Source organism: Cornus florida, unplaced genomic scaffold, assembly GCF_030987335.1.
Source record: "Cornus florida cultivar Cherokee Brave unplaced genomic scaffold, ASM3098733v1 CherokeeBrave_3.0.0_Hap2_Chr01, whole genome shotgun sequence".
Lineage (NCBI taxonomy): Eukaryota > Viridiplantae > Streptophyta > Magnoliopsida > Cornales > Cornaceae > Cornus > Cornus florida.
This window is the reverse complement of record NW_026775571.1, coordinates 121,977,027-121,993,292: the sequence shown is the minus strand read 5'-3', so window position 1 is coordinate 121,993,292 and position 16,266 is coordinate 121,977,027. Positions and strand designations below refer to the sequence as shown.

The following is a 16,266-nucleotide window of genomic DNA, read 5'->3' as shown; positions in this document are numbered from 1 at the left end:
TCAAAAAGTAGGGACTACTTCTATATAAACCTTATATATTTGGTTTTTTGCACTTAAGCCTTGTCTCTATTGATTATGCAATAAAATAGTAATCCAATTCCAAACTAGAAAAAAATGATCTTCTACGGATTCGGGAAACCTGTGCATAAATGAAATTGTATTGTGATTTGAACGGTTTAATTGGTGAGAACACTTTACACACTTTACGGTTAATAGATATGAATATTGAGGTAATGTGGTTATTTCTAAAAATGTAGGGGCTTTTTTCAAACTACTTGAGGGTTTACGATCAAAATTTAAAAGTTGGGAGGTGTTATGATAATAGCCTATTTTTAATTTACTTGGCGCTTAGACAGCCACTTATTCCGCAAAGGAGAAAACCAGGGGTTACTGTGAGACTCGAGTTAGCTTCATTACTCAGAAGATTTTTTGCATTTCATTCGAAATTATTTGTGGTGATTAAGGAGGCTGGGGAAACGACCTGCGTGTTTGCGAAGTGGATTGAGTGAGCTATGAGTTTACAAGGATTCGCTATTCAGTAATCAGTATGGAATAATTTCTATTGATTAATATATACATATAGTAGTATACATATAGTTTATCTGGAATGGCTTGCTCCGTTCTTCAGCAACACGCCCATAGTTTCATCTCCAACCATCAGGTCAGTCTTGAATACTTACTCTCACTATTTTATTGGGAAAAAAAAAAAAAGTATGTAAAGTGCGGTGGTTTGGTTTTTCGAATTGAAGCAGTCATTCAAAGAATTCCGGCATGAATTGGGCCAAATCAGATGCAACAACAAGAGGATTGGATTTAGGGCCCTCAGAGCTTCTTCTGCCGTTGAGACCTATTCTCCTACTTCATTCCCACTCTTTCAACCTCCGCCGCAACTGGAAGATTATCATTCTTCGTCTGAGGTTCACCATCAATCTGTCTCTCTCTCGCGTCATTTCCACGGTCAATTTTTTTATTATTATTAATATTATTATAAATTGCATATTTTTACGAGAGATACCATCCTTGGAATTAATTTAAATTGTTTCCTCTTATCTTATCCACACACACTCTTTTTCTCTGAAATTTTTAGAGGGAACTTTCCCAACAATTGGAGCCAGCAGATCCTGATTTCTATAAGATAGGATATGTTCGAAGTGTTCGAGCTTACGGCATTGAATTCAAGGACGGGCCCGATGGATTCGGAGTTTATGCTTCCAAGGATGTTGAACCTCTTCGACGAGCCAGGGTTAGTCGCTTTCCATCTTGGTCCATTTTATCGCTACCCAATATCATGCAATTTCTTTTTTTTCCCCTAAGTATATCATTCAATTTATTGCTTATTCTTTTTATTAGTTAATCTTGTTGATGCGTTGCAATTTTAATATCACGACATGATAGGCTTTATAATTTTAATTTCTGTACCTGACTGCTTAGGTGATCATGGAAATTCCATTAGAACTGATGTTAACCATAAGCCAGAAGCTCCCCTGGATGTTTTTTCCGGATATTATACCAGTGGGTCATCCAGTTTTTGACATTATTAACTCAACCAATCCAGAGGTAATTGTGTTCCTTTTTCTTTTCTTTTTTTAGTTCTATTATCATATATAAATGTTTGATTTATATATATATTGATTGACTCCCTTGTCAGGTCAGGAGATAAGTTCCCTTATTCTTCTGCTTCAAACTTGTTTTTTATTAACAATTTGTTTCACAACCTATTGGTAAATCAGACTTTTGGTTTATTTTAATTTTCTTCATGGTTTGTTTATTTGCTGTGGCAGACAGATTGGGACCTGAGGTTAGCATGTCTTCTTTTATTTGCGTTTGATCGAGAGGATAACTTTTGGCAGCTGTATGGTGACTTTTTGCCAAGTGTTGATCAGTGCACTAGCCTGCTTCTCGCTACAGAGGTGTGTGCAAAATGTAGATATAGAACTGATTCTCTCTTGCAAAACTGTTCAATGATGTACTTCCGGTGTCTGCTTTTATATTCTAGTTTTTCAGTTTTCTTAATTAACAAAGTTTTGAATCATCTTCTTCTGTGGATTCCTTTTGTTCTTGTTTAGTCCCCTTCGTTTTAGAAGTTGTTTCTATTTCTACATCTGTTTCTTCTGCACTTTCCCTTCTTTCTTCCGTTTTTGAGGTTTCTTTCAGTTTCTTAGTAAGAATGGGTGATGGTATTCTGCCAATTATCCAAGTCAGGGATATCCCTTGCACTAGTAAATATTTGATATGTGAAACAGTATTTTAAAATGGTCAAACGCTTACTTGGTTTTGAGGTTTGACTTAAGGAAGGATCAACAAAATGCATTGAGACCCAATCTTAATACTTGCGGCACAAGAATTGGTAAGCATACGAGGTTTACTGCCAATGTCTTGAGTCCAGCTAATAATACCTTAGGCACTTAAATACACGTCTAATAGAGGGTCTCCCTGTCAAAAACAACTTCAGATATTGTTGGACTTCCTACAAGGCTTTAAAATTCTCGCTTCAAAGATTCCAAGTTTTCATTTTATTGTTTTGAAGTCCTAACTACTCTTAAATTATCTAAACATGGATAACCGTGTAATCCTAATTCATTATTCAACATTGTGTATGCTTTCAAAAGTCCACATTTTTTTTGCGTCATCTTTCTCCTGCATGAAATAGTAGTAATGCACTTTTCCTTTTTGACTGAATTAATATGAAAAACAGGAACATGGGCTGAAGCCTCTTGCCTCAAGGCTAGTGCATCACACTCTGCGTGAAGTGTTAGTCTTTCTGATATGATTGTTTAAATTTGTGAAGTGTTAGTCTTTCTGTTATGGTTGTTTAAATTCGAAAAACTAGACAACACCAATACGCCATTCTTTTAAAGATCAATTTTCCTAACTCTAATAGTAGCATATATGCATCTGAAATTCTATTGATCATCACCATCTATTGGTTACTTGAATTCATGTTCGCCCCAATCAATTGTTGAGACAGAGCCTTGGACTTTTCAATTACAAACATGAGAAAAGAAAATACAGATAATGACGTGGTTGGCTGTGTCAAACTTCAGCACCTGTATCTTTTTAAGAGCCATCATCTGCTTCATGTTTCTTGAGTACTTAATAATCCTTTTGACTTTGCTTATTTTCCTTACTCTTCTTCATATTCTGTAGGAGGACCTCATGGAGCTGCAGGATCAGAATCTTGCTTCAACCATGAGAGAACAGCAACGTCGAGCCTTAGAATTTTGGGAAAAAAATTGGGTATGAAGTAGCCTCTCTCTCTCTCTCTCTCTCTCTCTCGCTCGTCTTTTTTTTTTGACAAGTGAAGTATCCTTTTCTCTTACTTCAGTATCATTCATTATTTTGATGCTGTTGCATTATCAGTATTCCAGTCTATTACTTGCTATTTTAACATTCTTTCTTTTTTTGTATTCTAGCACTCTGCGGTACCGCTTAAAATAAAACGCCTTGCTTGTGAGCCAGAGAGATTCATTTGGGCATTGAGTATGGCACAATCTCGATGCATTAACCTGCAAATGAGAATCGGGGCATTAGTTCAAGATGCAAACATGCTCATTCCTTATGCTGGTTAGCTTTTCCACTTTGATTTTTATCTTATCGACTAAAAACTCTGCCCATGGGATCATTGTCTCTTCTACAATACCGATTGGGGCTTATTAAGATAAAAATATGCCCTATTGCAACAAACGCAGCGAACCAAGAACAAAACAAGAATCATGACAGAAAAGTAAACATGCCGCACATAAAGATTTACATGGTTTGGCGTAAGCCTACTCCACGGTGAAGATCCGGTGAAAGATTTCACTATTTGAAAAACAGCAGATTGCAAGTTTCAGCCCCAAACCTTAGCTCTTGCTCTTACTCTCACTCTCTTTCTTGCGATTTTCAGTCTTCTCTCATTATTCCACTCAAAACCCTAAACGCCCTTATATACCGGGCTACAAGAAAGTGCCAAATCGACCCGGGCCGAAACAAAATTTGGGCCACAACATCACATGTCCTGACTCCTTACATTTTTTAAATACGATTTAATTCAAGTTTGTTTTTTTTTTTTGATAAATAAAATTTTATAAAAACGCTCAAAAGGGGAGCGAATCCCAAGAGAAATTCAAGTTTGTTGTTCAATTACTACTGTACCAGATGTCTAGAAATTGCTTTTTAAACAAATAAAGATATACTCACTGATATCAATGTATAAACATAATATAAAGCAATTTAAAGTGCACACCAGATTTTTATGTGGAAAAACTCTCTTTCGGCGAGTTAAAAAATCACGGGACCTAGTTTGGCGGCAGATCAATCCATTATGAAGAAAGAGATGTACAGTCCAAGTTTGTTCAGTACCCTCAAACTCTTAGTTGATCCCTAAATACAGATTTACAACAAACCTTCCGTCCTTCGAAGATCTCCAAGTTTTCCTTTTGATATCTACAACATTCAATACACTCAACACTGCCTATTCACTGATTAACTATCATCCACTTGTCTGTTTGGATTAAGAATCTAGGTGATTACTCTGAACAGTGTTGTTGTAAACTTTGCAGCTCAGCAATAATAGTATCAACGCCAATTATATATCATCTACTCGCCAAAACTAATGTGCATGATGAATGATGAAAAACAAATAAATATTGCACTCAGCATTTTACTTTGATCTCACAAGTATAATACTAGAAAATATGACTGTTATGACAAACACAACGAACTCAAGTTAAACCAAGAATCATGACAGAAATTAAATACGCCACACAAAGAACACAAAGATTTATACGTGGTTCGGCAACAGCCTACGTCCACGGTTGGGATCGGCGAAAGTTTTCGCTATGTGTAAAATTGAAGATTACAAGTTTTTAGCCCCTTACTCTTTGTTTCTATATGAATATCAAAGTCTCTCTTCTCCATACTCCAAATCCTAAGTGCCCTTATATATCGGGTTACAGGAGACTAATTAGGGTCCACGACCCATGAACAAAAAACGGGTCAAAAATTTTATTCAACGGGTCGTCGGGTTATAAGTGGGTCCCGACACAAAATTCGGGCGACAATATCATAAATCTCCACCTTAACTCAAATTATGCCAAGCTCCACAATCTCTAGCTACTCCTTTCGCCGCCTCCACATGCCCCTAAGGAGCTCAGCAACTGCAAGTACCAATCAAGTCCAGACAATGTCTGAACTTGAGTGTAGGAATGACCTTAGTCATCATATCTGCCGGATTCTCTACTGTCCCAATCTTCGTCATTGCAATAGCACCTTGTGCAACCACATCTTTGATGAAGTGAAACCTGACATCAATGTGCTTGGTCCTCTCATGGAACATCTGAATTTTTAATCAAATGTATAGCACTTTGGCTGTCGCAAAACACAGTCAAATCATCTTGCTGCAAGCCCAAATCACCAAGCAAGTAGGGCTGCAACTTGGGCGGGTTGGGGGGGCTTGGCACTCATCTCGGGCTAGGCCCATATAGAAAATCTTTAGACTAAGCCCATCCCGATCCCGCCCTTAAGCCCTAGCTGAGGTGCCCAAGCCCATTCTATACATAATTTGTCCAGCCCGAGATCGCACTAAGCCCACCTTAAAAGAATTTGTGTGTAAAAAATAAATCAATTAATGTTGCACCCATGACTTGAACCTGAAACCTTAAGTATAAATCCCAAGCACACTACCAACTTTACTCCTACACTTTTGTGACTTAAGCATAATTATAAATATATATTATATTTTCGGGCTCGGTTTAGGCTTCAGGCTTCATCCATATCAACCCAATCCCAGTCCGAATTGAATTTGGGCTCAAAATATATAACCCCGGCCCAAACCGAAATTAGAAAAACATTGGCCAAGCCACAAAATTTCGGGCTGGGCTCGGGTTATTTCGGGTTGGGCCAGCCCGAGTTGCAGTCCTACAACCAAGCCTCTCAACTATATAGCTTCCTTCACTGCCTCTGTAGCTGCCATGTACTTAGCCTCAGTAGTAGACAATGCAACTATGGGCTGCAAAGTCGCCTTCCAATTGATCACACTCCCACAAAGAGTGAAAACATATCCTGTCAAGTACCTCCTCCTATCAAGATCTCGAGCATAATCCAAATCAACATATCCAGCAACACTCCCACAGGTATCGCTGCCTCTGTTATAGACTAACCCAACATTTGTAGTGCCTTGCAAGTATCGTAATTGTTGACTTTAAGATATAATCAAATCAAGAGTAAGTGATAAAGAAAAAGAGAAGAAAGCGGATGCAAGAAAAAGAGAGAGAGATGGGGAAAGAGAGAAAGAGTGAAAGAATACTTTCATTCTTCCACCACATTCTATTTATTATGCCCAGCTTGACTAACATATTTTGCAAGCAAGTCTTGCTCACACCCTTAGTCAAAATATCAGCAACTTGATCATGTGCATTGACGTATGGAGTATAAATCAGCCCAAGATGAAGCTTTTCCTTGATGAAGTGTCGATCGACTTCAATTTGCTTTGTCCTGTCATGTTAAATTGGATTGTGGGCAATGCTAATAGCAGCCTTGTTGTCACAATACAACTTCATTGACTCACGAAAAGGATAACCCAACTCACCCAACTTTGTACGTAGCCATAACAACTCACAAACTCTATGTGCCCTGGATTTGAACTCAGCCTTTGCACTAGATCTAGCTACTACACACTGTTTCTTGCTTCGCCATGAAACAAGATTACCTCCAACAAATGTGTAATATCCTGAAGTAGATCGTCGATCTGTCACAGACCCTGCCCAATCAACATTAGTATAGGCTTTAACACGCAAGTGGCCATGACTGCCAAACAATATCCCCTTACCAGGTGAACCCTTGAGGTAGCGAAGAACATGATGAGATGTCTCAAGGTGAGGTATATGTGGAGCATGCATAAACTGACTAATCACACTAGCAGCGTAAGCAATACTTACTTACTTCAGAGAATGGGGTTCGGAAGCAGATTGAGGAAATGGATAGAGACATGTCTTTCTACTGTAAAGTTCTCTGTTCTTGTGAATGGGTCTCCCGTTGGTTTCTTTGGGTGTTCTCGGGGTTTAAGACAAGGAGATCCCTTGTCGTCTTTCCTTTTTCTCATTGTAATGTAGGGTCTGGGTAGACTTATGAGGAGGGTAGAGGATCTTGGTCTTATAAAGGGCTTTAGGGTGGGTAGAGATATAGTCCATCAGTTGGAGATCTCTCATTTACTTTTTGCGGATGATACCCTGGTTTTTTGTGATGCTGATGTGTCACAATTTAGATCCTTGAGGTGCATTCTGGCTTGTTTTCAGGCAGTTTCTGGGCTGAATGTCAACGTGGCTAAGAGCGTGCTATTCCCGGTTGGGGATGTTTAGGATATTTCTTCCTTAGCCGCAGTCCTTGGGTGTTGGGTGAGTTCTTTTCCCATTCCTTACTTGGGTTTGCCCCTAGGGGTTTCCTCCAGGTGAGTGGGGAGTTGGGATCCTGTGATTGACAGGTATGTGAAGAGATTGGTAGGATGGAAGAAGCAATATCTGTCCAAGGGAGGAAAGTTACCCTTATAAAGAGCACTTTATCAAGCCTTCTTACTTATTTTTTATCTATGTTCCAAATTCCATACTCCGTTGCCAAAAGGATTGAAAAGATCCAAAGGTATTTCCTTTGGGGCAAAAAGGGCGAAGAGTTTAAGTATCACCTTGTCAGATGGGAGCAAGTTTGCAAGCCTATGAAGTTGGGTGGTCTAGGCATTAGGAGGTTGGTTCCCTTTAATCAAGCTCTCTTGGGTAAATGGTTATGGAGATTTGGGAAGGAAAGGCATTGCCCTTGGCGAAGGCTTATTTCATGTCGTTTTGGGGAAGAGAGTGGCGGTTGGTCTACTTGTCCGGTTTCTATTGTGGGAGGAGTTGGTGTATGGAAATCCATTCGGAAGGGTTGGGATGTTTTCTTTTCCCACATCAGATTCAAAGTTCGTGATGGTAGATGTGTTCGATTTTGGGAGGATTTATGGTGCAGTGAGTCGGTGACCAGCCATTATCTTGTACATTTCCCAGATTATATAGTATTGCAGTTGATAGACATGCTTGCGTAGCTGACTGTTATCGGCTTGATAGTAGTGGGGTTACGTGGGACGTGCACTTTCGGCGTTCTTTTTAAGATTGGGAGATGGACGAGGTATGTGTTCTTTTGGATCTATTGTATCGGCAGGAGACAGTTGGCAGAGGTAGTGATGATCTTATGTGGATCCCCTTTTCCCATGGTCGTTTCGAAGTACGATCCTTGTTCCTATACCTATCTAACTTTGATAGCCTTGATTTTCCATGAAAGACCATATGGCGTTCTATTGCTCTAACTAGAGTGGCATTCTTTGTATGGACTGCTGTATGGGGTAAGATCCCGACAATTGATAATTTGAGGAAGAGAGGAAACTGTATCGTTAATTGGTGTTGCCTGTGCAAACAAGATGGTGAGTCAGTTGACCATGTCCTCCTACATTGCCCCGTGGCGTACGGCTGCTGGAATCTTATATATGGTTTGTTTGGCATGCTTTGGGTAATGCCTTGATCTTCTAAGGATTTGATTCATGCATGGAGAGGTTGTCGTGTGAGAAGTAGTGACGCGACTACTGGAGGATTGTTCCACATTGCGTGTGGTGGTGCATTTGGAAGGAGAGGAAAAACAGAATGTTCGAAGGGAAGGAGTCGTCCACGGCGACGCTGAAACTTCATATTATTCGCTCTGTTTTTAGTTATGTGAAGAGGAGTTCTTGTTCCTCCTCCGATGATTTAATCATTTTTTTGGATTCTTTGGGGCCTTAGATTCCGCTTCCACTTTTGTATAAGGGATGCGTTCCCCTTTGAACGCCTTTTATTCAATTATTACTTATCAAAAAAAAAAAAAAAAAATCCAGGCGCGTGAGAGATAAGTAAATCAATCTCCCAACCAATCGCTGAAATCTTCCCACATCATCTAGTGGGTCTCCATCTACATCATTAAGCCTATGGTTCTACTTAATGGGAATATCAATAGGTTTAGCTCCAAGTCTGCCTGTTTCAGCCAATAAATCTAACATACACTACCGTTGAGAAATGAACACCCCTTTCTTCGATCTGCACACCTCGATGCCAAGAAAGTATCTCAATGATCCGAGGTCTTTAACCTCAAACTCTGTCCCCAAGAATGACTTTATTCGACGAATCTCTTCCAGATCATTTCCAGTGAAAACAATATCACCAGCATATACAATAAGGGCAATGGTGCTTTTCACAGCAGTGCTGAACCTCTAAAACCAAGCACGTGGCGACTGCTTTAACCTATACAAGGCTTTATTTAGCTTGCACACTAAATTCTGACCATTGGCAAACCTAAAGCCTGGTGGCATAGTCATATACATCTCTTCCTCTAAGTCACCATGAAGGAAAACATTCTTTACATCTAGCTGATGTAAGGCCAATTCAAATTAGCTGCCAAAGAAAGAAGAACACGTATAGAGTTCATCTTGGCAATTGGAGCAAATGTTTCCAGATAATCAATTCCATACGTTTGAGTGAAGCCCTTTGCAACTAACCGAGCTTTATATCTCTCAATTGTTCCGTCTGCATGATACTTTATTGTGTAGACCCATTTGTAGCCTACTGGTTTCTTACCCCTAGGTAATGGAACAATATTCCAAGTACCATTCTTCTCAAGGGCCATCATATCTCAAGCATAGCTTTCTTCTGTTAAGTTTGACTGAGAGCATCTGAAACACTAGAAGGAACAGATACAGAGGAGACACACGAAGTGAAAGCACGATATGTTGGAGATAAGGCATCATAGGATACAGACTGAGATATGGGATGCTTTGTACAATTACGAACACCCTTATAATAGGCAATAGGGACATTAAGATCAACGATTTAGCATGAATGCTATTGGGAAAAGAATCAAGAGTATCAATGTCAACTAAGGAAGTACTTGGATCGAGGGAGACTTCTTGGTCCTGGGGTGAGTCAATAACTTGTTTTGTTCTCCTAGTGTAGACAATTGGCTGCTTTCCTGCTGCAAATCATTAGTTTTAAGGAGGACTAGACATAGGCACCTCAGTAAGAAGCTCCCCCTAAATGGGAACCTCACCCTGAATGGGAACAGGCAAAGGAAGGGGGACATTCCCTCTGAATGAACAACGGATTCTCTACCTGTATAGTAGTCTCCCCTTGTAGAGAATTCCGAGCAGGGGAAAAAAAAAGGAACAGACTCAAAGAATGTAACATCTATGGAGACAAAGCGATGATGAGTGGTAGGGTTATAACACCGATACCCTTTCTGAGTGGCAGAGTATCCAAGAAAGACACATCGGTTTGTCTTAAGGTCCTTTTTGTCCTTGCAATGATGAATGTGAACATAACAAACACAACCAAACACTTTTGGAGGGACAGTAGTAAACAAGGCAGTGTCATGGTGTAAGACAGAGAAGGGGGATTGATAGCCAAGAACCTTAGAAGGCATGTGATTGATAAGGTATGTAGCTATTAAGGTTGCATCAGCCCAATAACTTTTAGGCACTCCCATCCCAATTAGAAGAGAACGGGTCACCTCCGTAATATGATGGTGTTTTCTTTCAGCTACACCGTTCCGTTGTGGTGTATCGACACAAGAGGTTTGATGGACAATCCCGTTATGAGCAAAAAAGGAGGCAAGGCCACCATACATAAACTCTCCTCTATTATCAGATCAAAGGATTTTGAGGGGACAATCAAACTGAGTACATACCATCCTCCTATGAATAATGTTACACGATCCTAACTGCTAAAGTCTTAGGTAAGATCGAGCTCCTTCCCTCGCTAAGGTAAGGGTGCCCCAGAGCATGAGATCCAAGTGTTTGGCATCCATCTTTGGTTTTCATAAGATAAAGCCAAGTATATCGACTAAAGTCATCAACAAACACAACAAAGTAACGAAAACCAAGTAACGAAGTAGTAGATTCAGACCCCACACATCAGAATGAACAAGCTGCAAAGGAGCTGTATTTTTATTAATACTAGTAGGATAAGAAATACGACATTGTTTGGCAAGAACGCATGTTTGGGAGATTATAGTTTCTCTTATGAGGGTTTTATATTCAAACCTCGGCCACTTCCAAATTAAATGGAAATATTATTTTTTGATTGTTTGGATTTTTTAGTTCCTTTCAACTGTTTTACATTGACTTTTCACAAGTACACGAAATACCCGTGTTGGACACACCACACTTGGACCAGAGTGTGGTTTTATGGGAACACATTTGGTGATGGAGACCTATGCAAGTTTGCAATTCAGGCTGTTGAAGTGCCAGAACATATGAAGAGTTCATTAACTTATAATCCTCTAATAACTTTACCTCGGTGTGAGGTCCTTTTAGTCCCTCAATTTAATAAAGCCACAACAGGAACAGCGGCAATAACATTATCAGAGAAAATCACAGTGATAAAGCTATGGATCCTCCAGTTGTGTAAATAGTTCTTCAGATGCGCAATTTGTCCTTCTGCCAACCTCTTTATGTGGCAATGCTGGCGCTTAGAAATCAATTTCACCACATTTAAATGGAGATTGCCCCTTTCTTCTGCAGCTTCGTTAACTGCCTATTTACAGAAAATTCTAACATTCAGCTTTTGAATCTTGAGCTGGTTATTGGAAGACTCCTTTTCCTCCGCTATGACTTGCCACATGACTCTAATACATTCTTTGAACTTCTTTTCAAACTGCGCAAGAACTGATTCGTCAATTGAGTTTGCACCTGAGATCAGATAATATTAAGGTTTTGAGATTAGATCTGTATAATTGTGAAAGAGATCAGTGAAATCCTTAACAAGCTTGAGCTTTTGAACTTCCATGACATGAGGCATAACATAGAATAAGAGATCATGATTGTCCACTTGCTTTTATATTTGATCGAGTCTCCCCCTTTAGCAATCAGTTTTCAGAGTGAGTTTGGACCTTCCTTTCAATCCAACTCCATTCTTATTACTGAAGTCGAGATCGGAGGGGTTGGTGGGTTGACAAAGAGGTGTTGGGCATTACACTTAAAACCGGTTGTGAATGGATTAGTAAATTGGCTCACTAGACCAGCAAATCGTTTTTTCTTTTTTTTTTCCCCTGAATGTGTTTGATTTTATTAATACAAGATAAAACAATAATGTACAGAAGAATGAGTGATCAAGGCATGATGACAAGGATAGAAAAAAGGAAAACAATCTGAAAGGGGCATACCCCAAATCAGAAAACAAAAAAAAAAAGAACAATGCCAAAATAGCACATGAAAGAAGAAGATACACTGCCAAACTGCAAAAAGAAGAGAGAATGACATCAAAGGTAACATCCACCAACACTTCCAAAAATATGGGTTCAATCAGAGAGAGATAATCTAACCGAGTTTCCCCTCCAAACATGCTATCATGGCTAGCTTTTGAGGTGAATTTCTGTCACATCCGTGTACTCTTCTATTCCTTTCACCCCAAATGCACCACAAAGCAGCTGTGAACAAACACCTTTCCAGCTTGCATTTTATAGAATGACCTTCAGTATGATGCACAAACCAATCTACCACCTCTGAAAAGTGTTGGACGTGAAGAATATCCCAGTGACAGAGATGAGAGAGCCACTGCCACACTAGCTTGGTTTAAGTACAACACCAAAAGAGATGCACAAATCGTTTTGTTGAAAAGAGTAAAATGTTTTGTGCAACTTTTTCTGCAACCAAACACCGAAAATTGAGAAAATGTTTTGCATCGAAATAAGAAAAGCATAGAAGTTATGTGAATCTTATTTAAATCAAAATATATTTTTTACTTTTGTATCCTAAAGGTAGACTGTTGCGACATATTTCGTATTCCTTAGCAAATATTAATCTCAATTGTTAGATATTTGAGTCTGGCATATTCCTCATCAAAACATACTTGTATAAAGTGTTAAGAGTGTCGTTGAGTTGATCAAGAACATCTGTTGAGGACATGGTGACCATAAAATGCAAGAATGGTATGTATTCAATCATTTGGATATGCTAAAGGTAAGTAAACTTAGATTGACTTTTAGTTTAGCCTGTTTTATTTTTGTGTTGGGGTTTAAAAGTTTTAAAAGAGGATTTTGCTTAAATGGGTTTTTAAAACTAAGCAAAAATTTTGTTTTCATGAAAAATTGGAATTAGAATCTGGAATCAGTACATCTCAATTGATCGAGATGGTTAGTCGATCGATCAACAGATATCCAGTGGTTTTGGTCGATAGGTCGATCAATCGAATGTTTACAGTTTACCCACAAAAATAAATTCAATTCAAGTCAGTTTCGATTGATGGGTCGTCATCGGATCCGATTGAAGAATTTCCTGATATTGATGAAATCCAGTTGAACACATTGTCTTCGCTGCTACGAAGTAAGCCTCTTGCTTTGAAGTCAATTTCGTTTGTGGAAAGATCTATCTCAACTCCACATCCAACTCTCTAGCCCTCTCTGCCCCTAAATCCCTCACTGTCGTTGCTTCCATCAACAGAATCGTCAGATATGGCTAACGAATCGGGTGGGAAATTCGAGCACATTAAATCAGGTGTAACGTTGTTGCCGAAGACGAAGACGAACATGCGTGCTTCTTCGGATCCTTCTCGCTTAGGAGCGAAGGTTGTGGTGGTGTCGGCGTCGCCTCTGCGGCAACCACCGTCGAAGTCATGCCTGGACAATTTGGGGGTATAAGGATACATACATATATATATATATACACACACACACACAGAGCCCATTTCTCTATCTTCCACAACCCCTTCACAATCCTTTTCTCTCTCCTCCACAGCCCTTTCACGACCCCTCTCTCTTTCCTCTCTCCGTTCTCTCTTTTCCTCCTCTTGCCGCTCCAACACCACCCACCGTCGCCACCACCGCCAACCCACCCCTTCTCTTTTTTTCTCTCCACGACTCCAACCTCATCACTTACCATCGCCACCACCACCCAACTTCACATCCACAACCCACGACAGTAATCCCCAATTTGGCCCTTAAATCCACGCTCAGTTGGTGCGACAAGTGCTCGAAAGGCGAGATTGTGGTGGTCGTCGAGTCCGACAAGAATGTCGAGACCTTTTACTGCTACTTGGCTGCCATCATAGTTGATGAGGGCGACGTTGGAGCCGTCATTGCCGCCCTCGCCAAAACAGAAGACGAAATCGACCAAGTTAAATCGAAGGCCTCTTGTTCATCATCATCATCTAATTCACCGGTGCGATTCATCCTTAACAACAGCTCGCTGTCGTCGTCGTCGCCGCTGCCCTGTGTATGTGTGGATATATATATGTATGTATTTGTATATACATATATATATATGTGTGTGTATAAAAAAGAAAAAATGGAAGGATGAAGAGGTGGTGGTTTGGTGGAATTAGTGTTGGCAATGTCGTGGGAAAATAGGCGGCTGCTGTTGGGGCGGCAATAGGAGGAAGAGAGAGAACGGAGAGAAGAGAGAAGGAAATAAATAGGTCTGCAAATACTAAACCCAGAGGAGGTTAGAAAGGTAATTTCAACATTCAAATTGGTCAATATAAAAGTCAAAGGGCAGCAATGTCAATTCATTACATGTTAGAGAGCATTGTGGTGTCTTTGTTAACTATATCAAACTTGAGGGGGTTTCTTTGTAAAAAAATAACTCAACTTGTATATGGTTGTCCTTATGGCAAACCTCAAGGGTGTCGGTGTACTTTACCCATATATCTTTTTAGGATACTCTTCCATGTCATAAGGTTACTGGTGTTATGATCCTGTACACAAACACATGTATCACTCTCTTGATGTCACCTTTCATGAGCATACCCTTTTTTATGGTTATAACACTATCTTGCAGGAAACTTCTACTCTCGATCAACAGGCTTCTCCTCTTGCTCGTCCTCTTTCTAATTTTCAAGAAGAGTCTTCTCTTGTGGTTTCCTCACCCCCTTTGCAGGTATATTCTCACCGCCCTCGTGCTTCGCCTCCACTGCCTTCATCCTCCTTAGATTCAGGTTCAGGTACATCTCATCTCTCTCCTTTACATTTCCCTGGTCTTGTTCTTGAGTCTCGGTATCCCACTCTGGACTGCAAATCCCCTGCTCGATTTGGATTCTCGCTTGTAATACTGATCATCCTATTTCGCAGTATATCTCTTATGATGGTCTTTCAGGGTCTTATCGAGCCTTTCTAGGCAAACTTGATTCCATTTCCATTCCCAAAAATGTGTCTTAGGCTCTTCGGAATCCCAATTGGATGTTTGCTATGAAGGTAGAAATGGATGTTTTGCAGCATAATAAAACATGGGAACTTGTATCTCTCCCTCCTGGTGAAAAGACTGTTGGTTGCAAATGGGTATTCAGTGTTAAATATCTGGCTGATGGCTCTATTGATCAGCATAAGGCCCGTTTGGTGGCCAAAGGGTTTACTCAGATTCCTGGTAAAGACTTTAATGATACCTTCGCTTCGGTGGCTAAATTGGCCTCAGTTCGTTTGCTTGTCTCCCTGACTACCCTCACAATTGGCCTCTTCATCAGCTTGATGTGAAGAATGCTTTCCTTAACTGTGATCTTCTTGAGACTATTTACATGAATCCTCCACCCGGATTTTAGGCTGAGGGGGAGTATGCTGGAAAGGTCTATCGATTACGGAAGTCTTTATATGGATTAAAACAATCTCCTAGAGCTTGGTTCAGCCACTTCAGTGATGTAATTCTATCCATGGAGTTTGTCAGATGCCATTATGGCCATATATGTTTTATCCACCGTTCTTCCACTGGTCGATGTATCATTCTTCTTGTCTATGTTAATGATATCATCATTACTAGGAATGACATCCCTAGGATTGCTCAAGTAAAGCTTCAATTGGCTAAAGGTTTTAATTTGAAAGACCTTGGGCAGTTCAGATATTTCTTGAGAATTGAGGTTGCTTGATTTTAGTAGGGTATCTCTTTATCGCAAAGGAAGTATGTTTTGTATCTTCTTCGAGACACAGGTTTGCTTGGTGTAAACCTGCTTCCGCTCCTATGGATCATAATCTGAAGATTTTGGCCAAGTCTGGAGATCTCCTTTCTGATCCCTCACAGTATCAGCGCTTGGTAGGAAGATTGATTCATCTTACTAAACACCCGTCTTGATTTGGCTTTTACGGTTAGTGTTGTGAGCCAGTTTATGCATGCTTCTCATATAACTCATATGGATGTGGTATATCATATTCTTCGATATCGTAAGTCCTGTCATAGACTGGGATTATTCTATTCTTCTAGCAGGCAGGTTGGACTATACTGTTTCAGTGATGCAGATTATGTTGCTGGGTCCAAGATTGACA

The 16,266-nt window shown here is 39.9% G+C and overlaps 1 protein-coding gene across 4 annotated transcripts in view; it reads left to right on the top strand.

Moving 5' to 3' along the window:
- Positions 1 to 354: 354 nt before the first annotated feature.
- Positions 355 to 16,266, top strand: part of LOC132268875 (protein PLASTID TRANSCRIPTIONALLY ACTIVE 14) — a 41,300-nt gene continuing 25,388 nt past the window's right edge. For 3 of the 4 annotated variants that reach the window (XR_009469388.1, XR_009469386.1, XR_009469387.1), the window contains exons 1-7: positions 355 to 661; positions 753 to 917; positions 1,088 to 1,243; positions 1,432 to 1,557; positions 1,782 to 1,910; positions 3,148 to 3,237; positions 3,414 to 3,564. Coding sequence is in view for 1 of the 4 variants with exons in the window: in XM_059769771.1 (XP_059625754.1) it covers positions 608 to 661; positions 753 to 917; positions 1,088 to 1,243; positions 1,432 to 1,557; positions 1,782 to 1,910; positions 3,148 to 3,237; positions 3,414 to 3,564 (871 nt within the window). In the remaining 3 variants the exon portion in view is untranslated. The remainder of the gene's footprint in view (positions 662 to 752; positions 918 to 1,087; positions 1,244 to 1,431; positions 1,558 to 1,781; positions 1,911 to 3,147; positions 3,238 to 3,413; positions 3,565 to 16,266) is intronic. The other variant, XM_059769771.1, reaches the window with a different exon arrangement.